Source organism: Carassius auratus, chromosome 45 (genome assembly GCF_003368295.1).
Source record: "Carassius auratus strain Wakin chromosome 45, ASM336829v1, whole genome shotgun sequence".
NCBI classification, from domain to species: Eukaryota; Metazoa; Chordata; class Actinopteri; order Cypriniformes; family Cyprinidae; genus Carassius; species Carassius auratus.
Window position 1 is genome coordinate 9,434,205 of NC_039287.1, and position 22,396 is coordinate 9,456,600.

At 38.3% G+C, this 22,396-nt stretch overlaps 2 protein-coding genes across 4 annotated transcripts; one reads left to right on the top strand and one right to left on the bottom strand.

The window, feature by feature from the left end:
- The first annotated feature begins 1,596 nt into the window (after positions 1-1,596).
- Positions 1,597-6,013, top strand: LOC113063186 (carbohydrate sulfotransferase 14-like). The gene is given in 3 exon segments (XM_026233409.1): positions 1,597-2,019; positions 4,427-4,877; positions 4,880-6,013. Coding segments are annotated over 3 exon segments (1,098 nt in total). The 5' UTR covers positions 1,597-1,746; the 3' UTR covers positions 5,254-6,013.
- Positions 6,014-7,053: 1,040 nt separating this feature from the next.
- Positions 7,054-21,495, bottom strand: LOC113063147 (centrosomal protein of 135 kDa-like). Of its 3 annotated transcripts, none has more exons than XM_026233347.1 (26): positions 21,202-21,495; positions 20,653-20,794; positions 20,015-20,205; positions 19,742-19,909; positions 19,496-19,640; positions 18,854-18,938; positions 18,424-18,552; positions 18,008-18,223; positions 17,335-17,400; positions 16,547-16,697; positions 16,210-16,442; positions 15,601-15,753; positions 15,337-15,477; positions 15,068-15,142; positions 13,190-13,341; positions 12,933-13,048; positions 11,104-11,258; positions 10,880-10,935; positions 10,581-10,749; positions 10,310-10,420; positions 9,816-10,001; positions 9,530-9,739; positions 9,237-9,439; positions 8,200-8,304; positions 7,810-7,953; positions 7,054-7,693 (listed from the first exon to the last, which is right to left on the bottom strand). In XM_026233347.1, the coding sequence occupies exons 2-26, from the start codon at positions 20,769-20,771 to the stop codon at positions 7,672-7,674; spliced, it is 3,501 nt and encodes a 1,166-aa protein (XP_026089132.1). In that variant the 5' UTR covers positions 20,772-20,794; positions 21,202-21,495; the 3' UTR covers positions 7,054-7,671. The 3 variants fall into 3 exon arrangements, with proteins under 3 accessions (XP_026089132.1, XP_026089131.1, XP_026089134.1); XM_026233346.1 differs by having other exon boundaries at positions 20,653-20,801; XM_026233349.1 differs by lacking the exon at positions 7,054-7,693 and having other exon boundaries at positions 7,806-7,953; positions 20,653-20,801.
- Between the last annotated feature and the right edge of the window lie 901 nt (positions 21,496-22,396).

Genomic DNA, 22,396 nt, shown 5'->3' on the forward strand with positions numbered 1-22,396 from the left:
CAACGCGTAAAAAAGGCCTGGAGTCATATGTAAGAAAATAAAGGATACTTTCATTTTAAGTTCATTTTGTTTTCTCTTGTTCTTGATTGTGATTTTTGATTATAAAACAGATTATCATTGTGGTGTGGAATTCCCCAGCCAGGCTACAGCTACGCAAACTACATATTCTTGACTGGATAATCAGTGTCTCACTAGTCAAGTTTTGATGGATGAAGACTGCAATCAAAGTTAAGACGAATGCAATGGTGAACCACTTAAAAATTATTTTACTAAAAAAAACTTCTAATCTTCATTTTTTTTTAAAAAAAACCTGTTTTCTTTGCCTGGACGAAAGATTAGTTAAATTTTCGTTGTCTAATTTCCCAAATAAATAAAAGTCCAGGGAAGGGGGATGTGGCGGGAGCGAACGAAGCAGGCAATGAGACAAAAGCCATGTACACTCCCTAAAGGAATTATTAGGAAGGAACACCTGTTCAATTTCTCATTAATGCAATTATCTAATCAACCAATCACATGGCAGTTGCTTCAATGCATTAAGTGGTGTGGTCCTGGTCAAGACAATCTCCTGAATTCCAAACTGAATGTCAGAATGGGAAAGAAAGGTGATTTAAGCAATTTTTGAGCATGGCATGGTTGTTGGTGCCAGAACGGGCCGGTCTGAATATTTCACAATCTATTCAGTTACAGGGAATTTCACGCACAATCATTCCTAGGGTTTACAAAGAATGGTGTGAAAAGGGAAAAACATCTAGTATGCGGCAGTCCTGTGGGCGAAAACACTTGTTGTTGCTAGAGTTCAGAGGAGAATAGGCAGACTGATTCAAGCTGATAGAAGAGCAACTTTGACTGAAATAACCACTCGTTATAACCGAGGTATGCAGCAAAGCATTTGTGAAGCCACAACACGCACAACCTTGGAGGCGGATGGGCTACAATAGCAGAAGATCCCACTGGGTACCACTCATCTCCACTACAAATAGGAAAAAGAGGCTACAGTTTGCACAAGCTCACCAAAATTGGACGGTTGAAGACTGGAAAGGAAAAATGTTGCCTGGTCTGATGAGTCTCGATTTCTGTTGAGACATTCAGATTGTAGAGTCAGAATTTGGCGGTAAACAGAATGAGAACATGGATCCATCATGCCTTGTTACCACTGTGCAGGCTGGTGGTGGTGGTGTAATGGTGTGGGGGATGTTTTCTTGGCACACTTTAGGCCCCTTAGTGCCAATTGGGCATCGTTTAAATGCCACGGCCTACCTGAGCATTGTTTCTGACCATGTCCATCTCTTTATGACCACCATGTACCCATCTCTGATTGCTACTTCCAGCAGGATAATGCACCATGTCACAAAGCTTGAATCATTTGCATTGCATTACTCAACCACTAGCTAGTGATTCCAGCTACTTTTCTGGTTCACAAAACAGTTCACAACTAGTTCCAGTATTCTAGAATTTGTGTAATTTTAAAACGACTTGACTAGTGTCCCGCATCTCTCCATCAATCACGAACAGCTAAGACTTACAAGACCCCCCGAAATCTCTCTCTCCCCACCCCCATTACTCAATACTACATTTCCCAACATGCTCTCTTGAAAAGTTTTTTTCCTCCCTTCTTTTCACAGAAAGCACTGAAATCAGATGTTGGTAAGCTGATTCACTGAAGCGATGGATGTGTGTTGATCTGTCGGTATTTTGAGTCACTGAGCCTCATTAACCGGACGGACTCTTTTACGCATGTGATTCACTATGCCGCCTCGCAAGAAGGAGCACGGGATTAAACGAGCGAGCGGATCCCTGGTCCACTTCAGACCGTCCGTGAGCGCGTCCACCGTTCGCCGACACTCCGCCGTCGTTCCTTCGGTGCTGACGTTCGCCGTGATCGTGGCATCCGGAGGCCTGTTGCTCATGATAGAGAAGGGAATGCTGAACAGCGTGCAGACTCCGCCGCCACGCGCCAGCGGGAAGAAAGTGGAATACCGAGCGAGGAATAGCGACGCAGCGGTGGACGTGGAGTCTCAGGTAAGATAGACGAACAGAGGCACAAATTCGCTAGATTGTGAATAAACAGTGGCGTATTTTTGTGAAATTCCTAAATATTTTTATGTGTTTGCAAGTAGTCCTCAGACTTTCTCGAGTTTTCGCGAGTCAGTGCTGCAGTGAATTTTCACGATAACTCGGGCTGCGTTTCAAAACATTGTGAGCTTTCTACCTAGTCAACAATTCAGTCCAATACAGTGCCCCCTATTATTACGTGGACAATTTAGCCACACGTAAAATGTTTTAAAAGTATCTTGGGTTGAATATGTAACGATAGATGCGCTTTAAAATCAAAGCAATGGGTCACAAAAATGATCAGAAAACTGAAGTTCTCTGATGTTCATTTAAAACTCTAAAAGTGTCTCCGGTGTTCGTCCTTTGCCCAGCTAGTGCACTACTCTGAGTACATGGACAGAAAAAGAGAGACAGTTTATGAGGAATAGAAACATTTAAGGCACTCCATACTATACTAATCAGTATAGTCCTTTAATGCCATTTGGTTTTCCCAAACTTCTCAATATCTTTTCCTCATTACTGCAGTTTCTTTCTGTACTGTACTTTTGGACACTAGTGTAAAAAGTAATTTTAAGGTTTAAATCCGATTATGCCTATTTATATCTGATTAATCCAATTATACTGTCCTATTACTACTCCACTGGAGGATCTATGGGTTTAGTTAAATTTGGTATGTGGAAAGCATCTTTGATGGAACACAGGAGCTCCATATTTCATTCCAGAAAATATTAAACAGCTTCTTCCTTCAAGCCAAGATATGAAATCTGAAACTTGGGGCCAACTCTTTCAAGGTAAGAACCCTGCTGTGCTCTTGACCGAAGAGTACAATCACATGACAGTTCAGCTACCTTCTCTGATCTGTCTCAACCACTGATAGGAAATCTAGACGTTTTGATTGCGGAATTGCCTAAAGTAACCAGGCATTATTGTAAAGTTTTTACATGTATTAAATAATCAGTTTAATGTGTTTTTTTTTTTTTTTTTTTGCAGTTTCAACTGAATGTATGAAGTGAGCACTCATGTTATTGAGAACTCTCCATCGTATGTTTTTGTATATTTTGCAACATTTTAATGTTTTCTTCTTGTGTATGTAATCCTGAAAATTGATGAGTTAGTTTTAAGTGCAGTTCGCTTGATGCTTGGTCTTCCAGAGGAATGTCCAGAGTAAATGTTTTTTTTCTCTCTCTCTGTTTAGTAACACCTTTTCATGTTTCATCTGCTTTTGGCTTGATGGAGAGATGTTTTTTTCTATTTAATATATAACATATATTTTAGTTAGCTATTTTTAAGTGTACATTTTTATTGGCGGTGTACATTAGGAGAAAATTATATTTAGATCAGACCCAGTGAGTTGAGACCTTTTGAGTAAAGTCATTTTGTTCATGAATCATTTGGTACACAATTTCACAAAATAGTTATTAAGTAATTAGATGGCACATCTCATTTTATTTCCATTTTACATGGTTCTCTGAAATAATTGATTCTAATTGGTAAGTTGTGCCCATTCATGGGTCAAATATGCAATACGTTTTCCCCTAACCATTTCGTCCAAAGCAATTTTCTAATTTAACTTTAAGCATTATATACCTTGAACAAAATCAACTACAGGGTGAATCACAACATTTCAAACTTTAAAGTTAAAAAAAAAAGGATTTGAAAGTTTGACAGAAAAATAAAGAAAAAGGTATAAAACTTTGTACTTAACTGCATTAATAAGTGAAAACTAAAATCCCATGAAGTAAATTTGAATAAGTTAAAACGATGCGCACTAAAACATTTGGGCAGTTTTTTTATTGGTGTATTTTTTTTTTCCCCCACCTGGAATTCTAATGTTGAACCGTTATTTAAAAAAAATAAGTTGGAATAATGTAGACTGATGTCTTCGGCAAAAGACTTGGACAGCCATCCAGTGCATTGTGATTGGCCGAATACCTCAAGCGTGTGATAGAAATGTTATGCCCCTTACTATACTGTGATGCGTGTCCCGGTTTGAACACTGGCACGACAAGACAAAAACAATAAAACCCATACAATAAAACGAGCCATTTGTTGCATCCAAATCTTCCCACATGCAGACGTAGACACGGGGGTGTGTTAGAATGAGCCGTATTTAGTGGGGTGTGGACGAGTCTTAAATTTAATAAAGAATATCTCTTTGGGTTTGGGACTTTAGTCTTTTCAACTTTAGGGATCTTATCTATTTAAAAACAGCTTGTAACACTCCAAAGAGGAAGGAAAACTTGAAATCGCATCATATGACCCCTTTAACAACTTTGCAGCTCACAGTAGGTCTACAAAACTTGAAACTAAATGTATGCTCAAGTTTTTCTCTTTTTATATTGTTCTAAAGTTTTATATGCCCCTTTCCCCCCAGATTGTACAAGAGATTCGCAATCGCACCATAAGATCGATGTGTGGTCAGAAGAACATGCCTCACAGTGTGTGGTCTCTCAGTCCCCTGCAGAGGAAGACTCTCCTCCAGCACATACTTGTAAACGACAAGCATCGCTTCCTGTACTGCTACATCCCCAAAGTGGCCTGTTCCAACTGGAAGCGAGTGATGAAGGTACTGAGTGGGGCTCTGGCCAATGTAGACGTCAAAGTGAAGATGGACCATCGTGCTGATTTAGTCTTTCTTTCTGACTTTCCGCCCGAAGAGATTCGTCATCGACTACGACATTATTTTAAATTCATGTTCGTGCGAGAGCCGATGGCACGCTTGCTTTCAGCCTATCGCAACAAGTTTGGTGAAATTGAGGCTTATCAGCGGAAATACGGTGCAGAGATCATACGTCGCTATAGAAAAGGCTACGCAAAGGATAAAAAATAGCAGGAAATGACGTGACCTTCACAGAGTTTGTGCGTTATTTGCTCGATGAAGACCCGGAGCGGATGAACGAACACTGGATGCCCATTTACAACCTGTGCCAACCCTGCGCCGTAGAATATGACTTCATTGGCTCGTACGAAAGGCTGGAAAGTGACGCCACTTACATTTTGGAACGTGTCGGAGCGCCGCAACATGTGCGTTTCCCTGAACGCCAGACGTGGTACAAACCCGTCACCAAAGAAACGCTGCATTATTACCTATGCACTGTGCCACAGAAGTTTCTCAAAGAGCTCCTGCCCAAGTATATTTTGGACTTCTCTCTGTTCGGCTATCCTTTACCCAACACAACCACTGAATACTGTAGACATTAACAAAGGAATCGGGTTTATACCAGCTATGTGAGAATGTCTATAATCTTTGAATATGTTAATATTTTAATACATATATTTTAACCTGTACAGTATTGAAAATATATTTGAATATAAGCCTCAGTACAGTGTATTTGAGAGCTATTTAAGTTCAGACCACTATTTAAAACTGGAAATATTCAATCAGCTATTTTTTATTCATGAGATGCAGTAGGATGTCCATATTAGTGGGGATAAAATGAAGAACATTGTGCTGTGCACAAGACTATCATGACAGTTTTATATTAGTAAGCACAAGCTTTCACCATTTTCATGTCTTCGTAATGTTAAAGTTACGAATGTTCTTTTTTGGTTATTTAGATAATCATTACCTCTGCTGTCCTTTATGATTTTGCTCATTAATCCTTTTGTAAATAGAAACATGAAGCTCAAATAGCAAGAAAATTAGTCTTCAACTAGCTTTTGAAGTCGTGCCTATCTGTATCTAATGAATTGTGTTGAGTGTGTTGTTTCATATGACAAAAACAAATATCTCTGACCACAAACTAGAACCCTTTCCATCTGCCACTTCCTCTGAAAAGATGAGACCCTGAGTTGAATCTCTTAAGAGATAATGAGGAATGCAGTTTCACATCCAAAAGCAGAAGTACTGTACAATGAGAAAAAAAAAAAAATTGATACTTGCAAACTGGATTTCATCGGGTAATGTTGGGTAATATTGGTCTGAGAATAATATTAATATTAAATAACTAAACTGTAACAAGCTAATGGTGATTTAAATCATACCGCAAAACAGGGATGTAAAAGCTCAGCTTTCTCCCAAAAGATCAGTCTGGATAACACACAGGGATAACAGGAATTACATTTAAAGGCTGTCTGCACCAAGAACTACAACAATAACTATAGCCTTAATCAAAATTATAAGAATAGCAAAGGAGATCAACAGTATTGTTTGAATAACTTTCAAAGTGTTGTTCAAAGGTGCTTGTCTGTGCAAATGCGATCATGATGCTGGGATGTTATGAGTGATTCTCAGCCCAAAAGTTTTTGGCTTTCACAAGGTTCTGGGAATGTTCATTTTTGTTACAAAAATAACTAACAGAACATTACCAGTATGTTATTATTTGCTTCTTTCGGAACAACATACTAATATAATGTTTGAGGAATATTCTGTGTTTGCTGGGAGGGTGTTGCTAGTTGGATGCGTTCAGTGTTCAGAGGTTTTTTCTAATGCATTGTCAAGCCATTGTTAGGGGCTTTTCATACAGAACACATTTTTCCATTTCACATTTCCACTTTATATATTTTTACTGGTTATTTCACGTATGGCTAAGATTTTTTTTTTTTTTTTATGGCTAGCAATAAAACAAAGTAAAAAAAGTAGCAATTGCACACTTCAGTAAACACTCATTCATCTATAGTAAATGGTGCAGAATGAGTTACATACTTACACTTACATGTTATACTTAGTATTGAAGAGCAGTAGCATGGCTTAGCAAGTATCAATAAATAAATAGCAAGGAACATGAGAAACATTAAAAATGAAGAAATGTTCATCACTCTAAGTTTACAGAGTTCACCGGCTGTTAACGTCAAACAAAAGCTAAAAAGAAAATACAATTCAGGAAGGCATGTTGAATTGTACTCCAGAATATCAAAGAAAATGAACAGCAATTTACTTCTCATTAGACCAAATGAATGTCACTCTCTGATATCCAAACACACACACACAAACAAAATGATTACGTTATTATTAATATCACATAGTACACAGAGCCAATGATTTATACCAAACAGGAGAGATTGTATTAAAAACTATTCATGTTTATTCATAAGTTAAACAGTCAAAATAAGTTTTATTTTACATACATACAGATATAAAACACAGGATGGTGTGGACGTGTGACATTAACAGCCCTGAGTAACATGGCATTATGAACTTTCTCAAGACCTCTTCGGTCACTTGCACTGCCAGTTCATTTCACATCTCAATTCAGGCATGTTTTAGAACAGTTTTCCTCTTTAGTTGAACTTGTTATTAAAGGTGGGCCATGTGAAGATGATAAAATATTAAATACATGGAAGTGCTACAAGGTGCCTCATTTTCCATTCACAGATCTAAAACTATTAAGAACAATGATGACACCTCAACTACAGCAAAACAATTTCAAGTTATTACAAAGTGTATAAATTAACAAAAGACACTGCTCTACATATTGGCTTTGGTGGCATAATTTTACCGTTGACCTTGTAGATATACAAATACTTCCCTTTTAGAAGCCCAAGAAAATATCTTCTGGACTGATTTCAGAAACATTTCTGGCTCAACACAATGTTTCATCAGAACAAGTCTTTCACATAACATCCATGTCTTTTGTCACTGAAAATGGGACAGGCTGTGAAGAACGATTTCCTTCGTCACTACTCCTTAAAGCTCACACTTCTGAAAAATGTAAAGTAAACGTGTTATTTTAATCATAAATGCATGATTAAAAATATCCTACAAGAGCCGAAAACTGTTGGAGATGATTTCACATGCATTTTTTAGATAATACTCACTTTTCTGGTATCTTGTCTACGGAGTGCTCTGGTGTGCGGAGGATGGAGCGCTCAGGGGAAGCAGGCCGGGGACTGAGAGGGGAGGAGCTCCGCAGCGAAGAGAAAGATAAGCCCTGTCTGCGCATTTCCTGCACAGCTCTCTCCCTACCACAGAAGAAGAAAAAGAGCCACACATCAACAAACATCTGACAAAACAACATACCTAGATCACAAGCCAAAAGCAGCTTAAAGAAGTTAACGTACATACTAAAATAGTTGGGTGTAATCTTTGACCTAATATTTGCCTTAGAGTACAGTTCTATGTAGAATGTTTCAAATGGGTCATTTACAATACTTTCTAACTGAGGGTTAGGCAGCCCACTGGGTACTGTAATAAAGCCAGGGTCTAACCTTTCAAAGCGTTCAGTAGTCAGCTGCCTCTTGAGGACCTCCATTTCTGTCTGCAGCTGAGACACTTTTCCACGCAGCTGAGAGACCTCTCTAGTATGAGCAGCCCTACAATTAAACACATTTTGAGATCTTGGAAGTAAGAGCAAACATTTTGTTTTAACCAGCTTGTGTTGAGTTTAAACTGCTGGAGTGCATTAAGACCTCCTCATTTGATTGATGTCTGTTTGTACCACACGCTGCCATCAGTGATCAGCATGGCAACTGCACACTTACACTAGGCAACACTATTGAAAAACTGCTTGTGTGAGGGAATCAACATTGAATGGATTCTCTATGCACCCTTAAAGAGGACACAGTCATAGAGGAAACAGTCTCTCTCTCTCTACATATGCAGAGGAGGACAGAGAGATCTGATGTTTTAGAGCTCTGTGTCAGTTAAAACAAACATGTAGTTTGCTCCCCTCTAAATGACTGGGTGAGGTTTGTTTGCCTCCATCCGTTACCCAGTGACCCCTCCTTCCTTTCTATCAGTGTACTGCAGTGCATATCTGACATATCCAACACTTTCTACATTACAGCCTGGGTCCGTGGGGCTAAAACTACCAATCATTTTGACAATTAATCCAGAAAATATTTGTTAAATATCAAATATAAATGCATTATATTTTAGATTGCATGCTATACTGTGTGTGCAAAAAACTAAATATGAATACATTGTTAACTGCATATGGCTGTTTAACCGACAGAAGATTTTATCCAAAGCAACATACAGTGCATTCAGGCTATACATTTATTTTTAATCAGTAAAGTGTAACATTTAAAGTCACTTTGAGCTTCATGTGACAATGAAAACATGAGAATTGGCTGCTGACAAAAAGCTTTACTGTATTTTTTGATCAAATAAATTAAGCTATGGTAACCATTAGGTACTTCTTTTAAAAACACTTTAAAACAAACATTTACCAACCACCTTAAAAAGTAGTGTAATAATCACAAGCATTATAAATGGCCCTTGTGCCCAGTGTTTTTCCACTTACGTTTTACTGTCAGCTAGAGCGAGGCGGTCTTTCAGCACTTTGAGCTCAGACTCTTTCTCGCTGGCACTCAGGTGTGTCTGAAACTCCTTCTGTCGATTGGTGGAGAGCAGCGTCTCTAGATTGCGTACGGACAGTCGCTCGCTGGCCAGCTGCTTTTTCACAAGCTCTCCCTCGGAGCGCACATCCTCCAGTTCACCCATAACCTGAGGTTGAAACTCAAAGGTTAATGTTGCTTAGTTGCATACATGCTCATTTTCAATATGTTCAAATTTTGATGATGGTGTGTGTCTTACTCTTTCCAGCTCCATGCTCTTAGCCGTCAGCTGGCGAGCGGTGAGCTCTTTGCTGGAGTCGAGCTTAACGCACAGTTCTCTGACAGATGCCAGATCTGCCAACACTGAGGCTTTCTCAGCTCGAGCCGCCTGGACCTCCTCTTCCAGACGAGACATTGCCCGTGCCAGCGACGACACCTGAGCTTCGTATGCCTGCAGAGCGTTCAAGTGCTGAAGGAAATCACAGGCCATGAGGTAATGACAAACAGCCTTTTATTGTCCTCCTCATGCTCAGAGTCACTCATACCTCCTGTATCTCTCGGTCCTGCAGCGAGACCCTCTCTCGGAGGTGTCTGCGCTCTGTGTCAGATGAGAGCAGTTCCAGTCTGATAGAGTTGTTTAGCCCCTCAGCCTGCTGCAGCTTCTGCTCTCTATCTTCTGACTCGTTGTGGATGGTCCGGAAACGCTCCAACATGTCCCTATTCTCCTGTTCCTATGCACAACATAAAACGGCGTTCGTGCAAAATCATAAATCGCATCTGATAAAATGGACACTTCTGACTTCAAATTGGAGCATTCACAAAATGAATCTGCGCTGAATACATCATTCTGCATTTTGCTTTTTTTTTTTTTTTAGTTAATGTAGTATAGTTCTACCATGTAGTTCTACCGAGGGTAAGAAGGTTTTAAGAAATATATTTTAAGTTTGAAAAAATGTTTAAATTCTAATTATAACAATCACATTATATAAAAATGGAATATTCACACGATTTCCTTGTTTCTTTCCTCTCCATTTCTCACCTTGGCAGCCATCATGTTTTCTATCCGTGCCACCTCTGAGATGTAGGAGTGAACTCTGTGCTTCAGTTCATCCCTCTCATTCAGAGCCTCCTGCATCTCTGCATGCACCGCCTGGAGAATGGAGCACAAGAACGTGAGCATGTGTGTATGGGAGGTTCACTGGTCATAGATGGTCATGTTAATAGTAGTGGGTTCACCTTTACCATCTGGAAGGTTGGGAGATAGAAAAACAGGGAAAAGAAAAGAGGACTGTTGGTGTGGATGTATACACCTGGTTTTCTCTGGTCATGGTGGCCAGATCGTCCTGTAACCTCCGGTTCTCTCTCAGCGCGACCTCTCGGTCTCGACTGACAGCTGAGAGCTCCTCTTGAGATTGGTCCAGCTGTCTGCGCAGACTAGAGATTTCCCTCTCTCGACTGCTCAATGTCCCCTTCAGCTGACTGAAATACATGACATAAAAGACATTCAAGGCCTTCTATTCTTCCCCAAAAATACAGAAAGATCCCATCATCTTGAGAACATTTAGATTTATTATAAAAGAAAAACAAAAAAACAAAAACAGACACTTACTCCAGAGAGTTCTCCAAGTCTGTGACTGTTAGCCGGACTTCCAAAAGAGTCTTTTCCTGTAGAGCAAAACCAACTTTATAATGCAGTACCATAGTAATTTGCATGATTTTACTGATTACTGACAGCAGGTTGTATTCTCTACAAATATTACCAAATATTTTGTATTTAAAAACAGGGCTGTGATAAGACTTCCCCTCATTCTGTGTGTCAAATATCAGCAGTACCTTCCTGTGGATCTCCTCTTGTAGCAGCACCATACTCTCAGTCTTCTGGTCCACGGCATCCTGCAGGGCGTCTTTCTCTCGGTCTAGAGAGGCCACTTTGCTTTGAAGAGCTGAAACTTCGTCTTTCCTTGATGAACCGTGCCTGCTCAGATCAGCTACATAAAAAAACACAATCAAAATCATATTTCTACATAAGAAATACTGTACAGCGAAAAGATATCATGATACCTAAATTTCTAATGAACACAAACTAATATGCTAATGAACCCCCCCCCAACCCCCCCAAAAAAAGCATTTACGTAAACTACTGTTTGACATTTTATTTTATTTCCCTTACCTTATTAAATGAGTCATCTTTCACATCAAATTGCAAATACATACATTTTACAAGATTAATGTCTTTTACATTTTTGAATATACAACTAAGAAATGTTGGGAAAAAATTCATTATTTTTTAAATATGAAACCAAACCTCCAGTAGGTGGCAGGAAATTACTGTTTTACTGAGGGAGTCATTTAGTCATTCATTCAACTGATTTGTTCAAACATCTGATCAATATTTTGCCAAGAATGTAAGTCAATTAATTTTAACTTCTTGTTTATTGAAGTACTATTGTAAAAAATCAGTGTCAAATTGCAATCGTGATTATATTCGGAGAAACATCTTGGTTATGCAATGATATTTTTTGTACCGCAGTATGCATCTATAGTTTTCTGTGAGTTTACTTTGTGTGTGCTACGTAAAACCCATGGCAAGACAAATACATTATCAGTCTCAATTTACACTTAAAGCAATAAAATCACAATCATTGTTGTGAGAAAATTTTTGGTGGCAAGGTTTCAGTGCTTCCCTAGTTATTTTTTGTTATTGACGTTTTAATCAGGCTTCTTGTGCGGTCAGGCAAATAAAATTCTCTCTCACTTGCCATTTAAAAAAAATCAACTTGTCCCAGACCAGCATTAATTGAGCCCTGTTCCCCATGGTTTACTTCGGCCCTAAAGTTTCAGGTATTACAAACTGCGAACTTTGTGTCTTTTTCACTCACAGTGAAGAACTTCCACACTGTTTTGGAGATTCCCAATTTAGGAATGGGGTCCCCTAGTCACAATATTCCCAATCGTGTCTCACTGGCTAACTGTGATGATGAACCAGGTAAATAAAAAAATGGTTTTGATGATCTACTTGTTGAAGGCATCCAAAGAGACTGGAGCAAGGGCAAACGTAGAGAAAAACAGAAAAGAAGATCAGCTGATGGAGCAGCAGGAAATAGTTTCTAGAAAAGAAGAATAATTCAACTTATGCGAAAACAAGAACACATGAACAAGAAGATGAAGAAGATGCTGAAAGAAATGATTGAATTGGTTAACTATAATTCAGAACTGTAGTCTCTTGCAAATTATATCAGAGCCATGAGATTGCAATCTTCTGTTACAAAACCAGAAAAGCCTTAAAAGGTAACAGTGAGATATACAATTTGTTAGATAGAAACCTTAAAAGGCAGCATTAAGGAATGCATGATGTTAAAATTTGCTCAACAGTTGAAACTGACACATATGCTTGCTTTTTGCTAATAGAATGATGATTGTGCAAGGAAGTGCATCTTGCAACGACGGTGCAAGATGAACCTTCTTTCTAAAAAGTTGTATTGTGATATGTTTTATCTGATCAAAAAAGGGAAGATGCATGTGGATGTGAGCGTAGCTGTGATATCAAAAAGGACAGATGCATGAGAGAAACCAGGAAGAAAGAGACAGAACAGCTAATAAATCGATAAAGGTGCACTTGCGAAAATTAGAAGATCCAATAAAAAGACACTGTTCTGACACACCAATTTTCTCTTCTAGTTCGTCGATCTGTTGGTGAGCTGCCTGTAGTTCATTGGTCTTGACCGATAATCTGTGTTGAACATCTGAGAGAGACTGCTCCATCTGCTCCTGCAGAAGCCTAAAGACACACACACACACACAAGAAATAATCAAGCTGCTTAATAACATTAGGTACACTATAGGCACACATTTTAAGCACAACTATGGCATGCAGAAATGTCTGTCTACAGCAGTGCTACACAAACAAATGCACACGGACCTGAGTGCACAGCTCTCGGCTCTCTGCTGTGTGGCCTCTTCTACATTCTGCAGCAGCACCACTGACTGAGCCTTTAGCTCCTTCTCAACAGCAACACGACTCTCCTTCAGCACAGCCACCTGAGCACGCAGATCAGCCCTTTCTCTCTCCAGCTACACACACAAACAGTAATACATCACATTATGATAAATTTACAGGTGTTTGTTTAATCTAAAATAACCTCACACATAGGGCAAATTCATAAGTGAGCATTATTTTGCTCAACCCACAACGAGGCAAATAGCACTTTGAATAATATGATGAAAAATATGCACAGAAACGGTTCTGCAAATAGTATACTTACCATATAATACCACTTGGGTTCTTGAGAGCAATTCAGGGTTTTAAATTCCTCAGGTCTCAAAATAAACCAGAAGAACTTCCCACCCAGGATCACATTATCATAAACGGCAAATTACAAATGACAGTTTAGTTAACTGAACATTTCACTAGTGTCTTTTGGAAAGTATTCAGTTCCTTCATATTTTAACAACCGTACAAGTAGCAGCCCCTTCCTGCAGTGTCCATCAAGGCATTTGAAATCAGCCCATAACTATCCAGACTAAGGATGTCAATTTTCTATCATTTCCATGATCGATCATCATTTAAGTTAATGATCAATTAATCGTTAACCTTAATGCATCTATTGCAGCAGCACGCAGTCACCGGTATGACAGGAGGTGCAAAAGCCACTTAAAAAATCGATTTTCACCCTTGAATTAAAGGAGTTTTAGCCTGATTAAAATGCTAGTAGCAGGATTATAAAATTAATAGAAGTGATTTTGAGCATTTGATAAAATGAAGAGAGCGTGTCGTATGTTTGAGAACATTTTACTTTGTTGGCACGGAGACCGCTGAATGCGCCTCTTTAAATGGTTTCGTGGTGATCATTGTTGTATTTTAAAACTGACATTATGGCATTTAAAATAAAATTATCCCAAACATAACTGACCCGTCTGGCTATGCTGCTCAGTCAGAGAACCGCTTCCATCGGCGCTGCAGCAAAACGCACCGTTACTCACATCAAATATTTTTATGTGATTATTATGACCAGTACTTCATTTGATCCTGCTTGGTCCTGTTCCTGAAAATGTCAGATTTAGATTTTTTGCTTCCCAGTAGGCCTATGTGTTTTAAAAAAAATCAGCATTTACAGTGCATTAGATCGGAATAGTGTGTGCATACGAGATGGAGCAAGCACGGGTTTGGCTGGATTTATTTGGAGGTTATTGCTCACGTCTCATTCGACACAAATCCAACTGTTTCCATATTTGCACTGTATTGGAATGTTAAACTATTATTTATAATGTAAACTAGGCTTGTACTTTACATGCATTCGCATATAGATGGAAAAGATCATCCGCTTCACATGATCAAAAAACGTACTTGGCATAACATGACTATTTAAACACTAACCTTATATATGTTTGGTTGACTGTATTTTATTTTGTTAATGAACAGACTGCAATGTAAATTTGAATTGCTAGAATACATGCCAGCAATATAGATACAGCTCGAGACATTAAAAAAAAAAAAAAACCTATATAATCCACAAAAGCGTTTACTTTCATTTGTCCACCCTCACAGTAAAAACTGAAGATTTGTGCTCTTGTGATATAAAGCAAACAAACAGAATGCACATTGTCATCCCTTTCTTTCCATGAACTTATGGAACACAACCACACTTCTGTTTTAAATCCGCATGCAGCACAAAATTAAATAGGTTAATCGACTGCATCTCTTACCAACAATTAATCACTCATCGATTAATCGTTCACATCCCGACACACTGGTAATGTTTGTGAAACAAAAACGGTGCAAGCTCTATTAGTGTAGTACCATCTCAATGGTGTCCTCCAGGTCAAGAACCCTGTTCTCCTCCTGTTCTCGTGTCAAAGTTGTGCTTTGGGCAACCTGCAAAGACAGAAAGAAGCTTTATCTTGGCAACTCTCCTTTTAACACACAGCTATACCACTGACCCTACAAGTCAACTACAGTTTAGAAGTGCCGTGTGGAATTTCAAACACACTACTCTAACCACAGAAAACTGCTTGCACACACTTAGCAGCTATTTATGGTCTGCTTAAAATATAAAAAAAAACACACACCTTGAGTCGGTCTCTCAGCATGTCTCTCTCAGCAGTAACTCTCTGGAGTTCAGCTTCGGTTTGTTCCCGGTCATCTCTGATCCTGTGCTGGAGTTCAAAGGACTTAAGCTCCTTTTGGACACGTCTCAGCTCTTCTTGGGCCTACATTTAAAACACATGCACAACTATTACCATGGAAAGCAGCTAGATGTTCCATTTGGTTCTACTCCACTCCAAAATAAAAATTCTCATTGTTTACTTCTGCTGTCCCAGATTTCTTCTCACCTGCTGGTACTGAGAGCTTAGCTGGTCTCTCTCTGCAGTCAGTAGTTTAACTCTGGTCTGGATGTCCTCCATGTGTTTCTCAAAGCCCAGCAGCACTGACTGAAGCTCATCTCTCTCCTTCAGTGCACGTGAAAGCTCTGGGACGCCATCTCTCTAGAAATACAAAAATAGCACGGTGTGGGGTAATCATTTGTTGTGAATACTTTCTAAATTAATGTTTAAGGCAGGTAATTAAAGAGTCAATAATAAAAAATCAGTATAATATATAAAGGTAATAAGGAAATAATGTATGCATAAAATTATTATAAACAATTATAATATTTATTTTTTCTCATATTTTCTTATATTGTTTTTTTTTACTCCATTTTCATCGACTAATATTTTGAAAACTTAGCAACTCGTTTATTGAAAACCAAAAGGTATATTTGTAAATAGTAAGTTTATTTACATTTTATCCATGTGTCCAAATTGAGAAGAATTATATACTATCATGGCGCTGCATTATGACTGCAGAACTTGCAAGAATGATAAAACGGTGTCATCTAAATTTCACTCCCTGCTTAAACCACATATCTTGTTATAATTATAGAAGTAAATGTCAGCTCCAACCTTTCCGTGCCAGTTGCCTCTTCCTCTGGGGCTCCTCCCCCTGCCTGGACTAGGGGTGGGGCTTTTGTCTGTCTTGCCCCTGAGCAGACGGTATCGCTCCAGCTCCTGTTTGTAGTAATTTCTTTCCTCCTCTAAACTTTTCACAAAGGAATCTAAACGGGATGGAGACTGCTCCTTGCCACACATCCCATGCCTTGCACGCATCCGCTCCAATTCTAGAATCATCTCCTTGTCTAAAACAAACACGGCACCAAAATCACATATGCAAACACATACACACATCACTCCACCAAAATTTTTTTTTAAAAACCTGGAACAAAGGAGTGCTACACCTCACCAGCCTGAGTCACTGCTTCTACTTTATCCTGAAGTCTCTTTTTGTCTTCTTCCAGAAAGTGTATCAGGCCCTCCATCTTGTCATTCTGTTCTTGAAGATCAAGCAGCTGATCCCTCAGACGGTCTTTCACGTGATCTCCCTCTGCCATATCCTGCAACAAATCATAGCAAAAATTTAAAAAAAAATCATTGAATCTCTCACCGAAAATCACAGTTATAACCGAATGGTTATTTGGTGGTGCTGTGGACAATGGTGCGCGTGCTGCAGATTAGTTTCTATGTAAGCTCCAGGTGGTGCAAAAGGATTTTTAATTGGTTAATTCTCTCTCTCTTTTTTTATTATAATATATCGTTTATTATTGTTGTTTTGTCTTCGATTTATTATTGTATTATTATTATTATTGTATTTAATATCGAAAGAAAAGCCTGGTTTCTGAAAATAAAGTATAAATGTTATTTACAATGTATACTTAATTTTCAGATAAACACTGACATGTGTTAAAACTATTAAAATAACTTGAAATGCCCATTTATTATAAACACTATTCAAGCACTTGAGGCCAGTAATAAAGAGTGAGACACCTGAAAGAGCTATATAAAGTAGTACTTCCTTTTAGTAAGAAATCTTTTAATAGACGTTGTAAAGTATTTACCCAAAGATGGTAAACAAAAACATACGTGCTTTATATCCAGAAGCTATACTACACCATCCATGTCATGTCAGGCCAGACAGAATAAATACACTGTTCTGAACCAGATGGTTAATTTAGTATGGATCCATGCACACACCCGTCGTAATGTAGCGATGACCTCCTCCAGGTTCTCTAGCTCCCGCTGTTGATGCTGAATCTCTTTCTAGATGTAGAAACAGGGACAGTGTAAGTATCACTTCATAAAGATAAATATTTCATATATTAAAATCCAAGCATTAACACATTGAAAGTGAAAAGTGAAAGTGACATACAGCCAAGTATGGTGACCCATACTCAGAATTCATGCTCTGCATTTAACCCATCCAAAGTGCACACACACAGAGCAGTGAACACCCACTGTGAACACCCGGAGCAGTGGGCAGCCATTTATGCTGCAGCGCCCGGGGAGCAGTTAGGGGTTCGGTGCCTTGCTCAAGGGCACCCAAGTTGTGATATTGCCGGCACGAGACTCAAACCCACAACCCTAGGGTTAACAGTCAAACTCTCTAACCACTAGGCCACGACTTCCCAGACCAACCATTAGCATTTTAATCATTTGCTTACCAAGTATTAAATGGTGATAAATATTGAAATATATAAGTATTATAATCATTTAAAATTCGGAGGTGCTTTAAGCATTTTCTGTCTCTGCATTTCACAAAACTAATTTATTAATCTATCCTGTTTGATTCCAATTTAGACCTTCAGAGAAGCACTGAGTTTTACTTTATTAATAAAATGTTCACAATCAAACACCCCACTGAGGTCACCTTGGCCTCTTGCAGCTCCATGTCAGCAGTCTCTAGGAGTATCTCTTTGTCTTTCTCTAGCTGCTGGGCGAGCTGGTCTATCTCCGTGAGCTCCTGACACAGCTCTTGATTTCGAGTGCTCAGATCAGCTACCTCACTGGACACATTCTTCTTCCTTTGCTGGAGACCGTCAATTCTCTGTTCCAGGGATCTGTTGGTCTCCTGCAGATACTCTATCTGAGAGAGGAAATTATTTGTTATTATAGAGTTATTACAGGGTTAGCATCTACCTGGAGATAAAGACCTATAAACATATAGAGCAAACAGAAAGAGGTGATGGACATCAGTCTGAACTCTTCATCCTGAAGGTATATGCTACGTTCGGTGGTCTCAATCAGATAATCTGCCAGAAAAGATCATATAAATATACTATTTACCTGCAGGTTCAGATGAGCAATAAGTTTTTCATTGCTGATGTTCTGAGCCTCCAGAGAGATGACATCATAGGGTCGACCACCGTCCAGAACTCGATTCAGACGCTCAATCTCTTTATCTCGCTCTTCCACCTGTACACAGAGCATGATGAAAATTTGTAAGGGTGCATGTTATGAACAAATGCATCAACAGTTAAAATTATATAATAAATAAAAGAGATAATATTATTTTAGTAATAACTTTTAACAGTTCTGAAGTTTAAGGAGGACCCTCAGTTTTAACAACTATGATCACTTTCTCATTCTCCCCAAACAATCAAGAAGCAGGTTATGTAAAATTTGTTCTCCGAAATATTAAAATATCACCTCAGAATAAGTAATTAGACTACATATAATGATTAAATTAGAGTCGTTTATGTGTGTGCACGCTTGCCTGTGTGTTGAGATGTTTGATTCCTGCCTGCGCTCTCTCCAGGTCAAGCTTCAGCTGTGCCACTTCCTTCTGGAGCTCCTGGATTCTTAAAGAAACAAAAATAAACACTTTTTTTTAATTATTATAAAAGTTGTAAAAAAAAATATATAATTCATTTTATTTACATTTCATTCTTTTTTAATAACACAATTATTAAAAGCCTTAAATTAGCTTTTAAACATTTACGCCATGTTTACGCCAACTGTTTATATGTAATAACTGGGGCTAAATGTGATATCTCATGCAACAAATTAAATGTTAAAATTTCACTCACTATATATAATTAAAGTCATAAAACTTATTTATATTCATAACCTTTATTTTTAAATAAAGTAATAATATATTATATAATATAATTCTTAAAGGCCTTCAAATGTTTATTTCATTTTAATAATGTTTTAATTGCGGCTGTCAAATAAATGTGTTAACTCAAGCACTGAGTTACTGATTAAATGTTTAAATTTCACTTATAAGTATATTATATAAATTATGCTTTTTTTCTCTCTTTATTTCTTCCTTATAAAATACAATGTGATGCCTGCAAAAGCAAGAATTACAAAACAACTGATTTATCATGATTCTGTTCTGTTTTCTTCCCCACACCTGTCGTCAGCCACCTGAAGAAGGTCTGCGATGTAAGGATCATCTGGTTGTGCCACAGATGAAGGGATGGGGCCACTGGAGGATGGGAGGAGTTCATCTATCTGCATCCGCTGGCGTCTAAATGGGATGGATCGCTTCTTCCCTCCTTATTAAATGAATAAATGACCACGAAATGTTAGAATAGCAATGTAAACAAAAATGAATACCATAGCTGAAATGTTAAATAAAATGTATCAAGCAAACAACCTGGTGTCTGAACAACAGCTTGCATGTTCTTCTCCTGGAGCTGCAGGATACGCTCGGTCTTGGCTTTGCTGTCCTTCTCAAGGGATCGAACTTTGTGCACATACTGATTATTGAGGAATTTCAGATCTGAGGTTTCATGGTCCAGTTTCCTGACGTAAGCTTTCAGCTCTGTTAATAGAAAAATGGTGGTTATAATAACTATTCCCTTTGATTTATAAAAAAATAATTAAATCTGTTTGCAACAGGATTTGAGGCATTAAACTCAATCCATACCCCTGCTGATCCGATCCTTCTCCTCTCTCAGTTTCAACAGCCCAAGGTGCAGTTCATTGTTTTCTCTGACTAGCCGGGCATTTTCAGCTTTATATGGCTCCAGAACAGCATCAACATTTCGACTTTCTTTTTCCGTCTTTCCTGCAGCAAGCTTGGCATTCCTGAGGCTCTCTGTGGTGTGGACCAGGTCACTAACATATCAATGAAAACAAGGATTATGCTCCTGCCAAATCATGTTCCACATATTATAAAATGTATGCCATGTTTAATTTTCATGAAGACTATTTCCAGAAACTAGAAAAACATTAACACACATTAATCCATTTTGTAATTGTTATTTTGAAAATCTATGTTCTTATCATAACTTTTATTTGCCCCACTGTTGCATTGTCACAATCTAATGATCATATACTGAATTGTTATTTGCAATTATTTGCAAGAGCATCAGTGAAATTATAAGTATGCAACCATAATTCCATCATGTACCATCATTTATACATAAATACATAGAAATGTAATAATTTATTGAGCCAGGGCCACTGAAAATAATAGTAGGGCATGCATATCTGAACTAATGACCCTGATGACAAAAAAATATTGTTTTTTTTAGTTCAATATGAACAATACTGCACATCCACCTGAAGAGTTTCTCGACCAGTGGCAGACTCTCAATGGCTAGCGGCTGTCTGTAGCCCAGCTGATCCAAACGCTTCCGCAGATTGATGAACTTCCGCTCGGCGCTGGTCGTCATGGTCATCCAGCACAAACACAAGCTCCGCTCTGCAGTCTGCACACACACAATGATTCACATGACGACACCCAACTCAACACAGATTTTACTGTATGAAATATGAAAACAGTCAGAGCACTGGTTGGTTTTATATCTTTTTTTTTAATACTTTAAATCTTTATTAAACAGACGTTTATAAGTGAGCTACCAATCTGGTGTGCGTTTTCCAAAAGAACTAACGTTATGCTCGCAAGTTCCGTCGGTAACGTTACTAACAGAGCTCATAACAAGTCCGTTCGAACTTGTTGGCTAACGACGCTTTTGGAAAACTGATCTCTGGACAGTACTTTAGGGGCAGCTCACTTTTAAACCGCGAGCATAAAGCTACAATAAACCATTTAATATTAGCGCAAATGTATATACAATAAATTACTAAATTCTCACAAAGCATACTTACTCTGACGCTTGTTGTTGTTTACGTAAACTGTCACTCTGTCTTCGCAGAGCAGTTTGCTGCATTAGCCACTCTTCATTCTGCTGTTTTCAAAACACTAACATTAGCAGCATCTCTGACATACGGAAACAAAGCTTCTCTCCTCGGGGGGAATACTGCTAGCTGTTTGTCGTTTGGGAGCTTCTCGGTGCTTTCATAGTGTGAAACTGTTTTGAGGTTAGCTAAGCACCAGCGGCTTTTGCAGATATCCTCCCCTCCCCGAAATGAACGGTCTTCCGGTGGCGGAAACACTGTTTGAAAATGGCGCCGAGAAGAAGGAAAGACCGGAAAGACCAGTCCTGCTCATTCGTTCCCATTAAACTGGAGATGTTGAAATTGCGCCATCTAGTGGACACAGTACAAAAAGAGCGATACAAGTGGTCACAACTGTATGTGCTTTCAGAACAGGTAACGTTAATATTAAGGTGTTAGAATCATAATGTATGTTAAAGTAAATAAGAATTTTCCCTTCAAGTCCATAAATATGAAACAAAAGAACACCTATTTCTTATTGTAATATTGAAACTTTTTGTTTGCTTTGTATTTGGTAACGTTACACCAGACTTTTAAATTAAATTAAATTAAATTCATGCATTTAGCAGACGCTTTTATCCAAAGTCACTTAGAGTGCATTCAGGCTATCAATTTTTACCTATCATGTTAGTAGGTGACACAGTGAGAATATGGAGATCATGGAAGAAAAACAAAACGGTGCAAACATGTGACCCTGGCCCACAATAAGGGTGTTTTTTTCGAAATGTAGATTTAAACATAATCTGAACGCTGAATAAATAACCTTTCTATTGTTATATGGTTTATTAGGGTAAGACAATATTTGGCAGAGATACGATCTAACGTTATTTGAAAATCTGGAATCTGAGGATGCAAAAACAAAAAAAAACAAAAAAAACTAAATATTGAGAAAATCGCTTTTAAAGTTGTCCAGATGAAGTTCTTAGCAATGCCTATTACTAATACTAATTACTAATAACTTCATGGAACATGATCTTTACTTAATTTTTTTAAAGAAATTTCTATAACTTTGACCCATACTATGTATTTTTGTCTATTGCTACAAATATACCCCAGCGACTGGTCCTGGGTCTAAAATATGGAATATTTGGTGCAGCTGTTGTCATTTTGGCCGAAAGGTAAGATG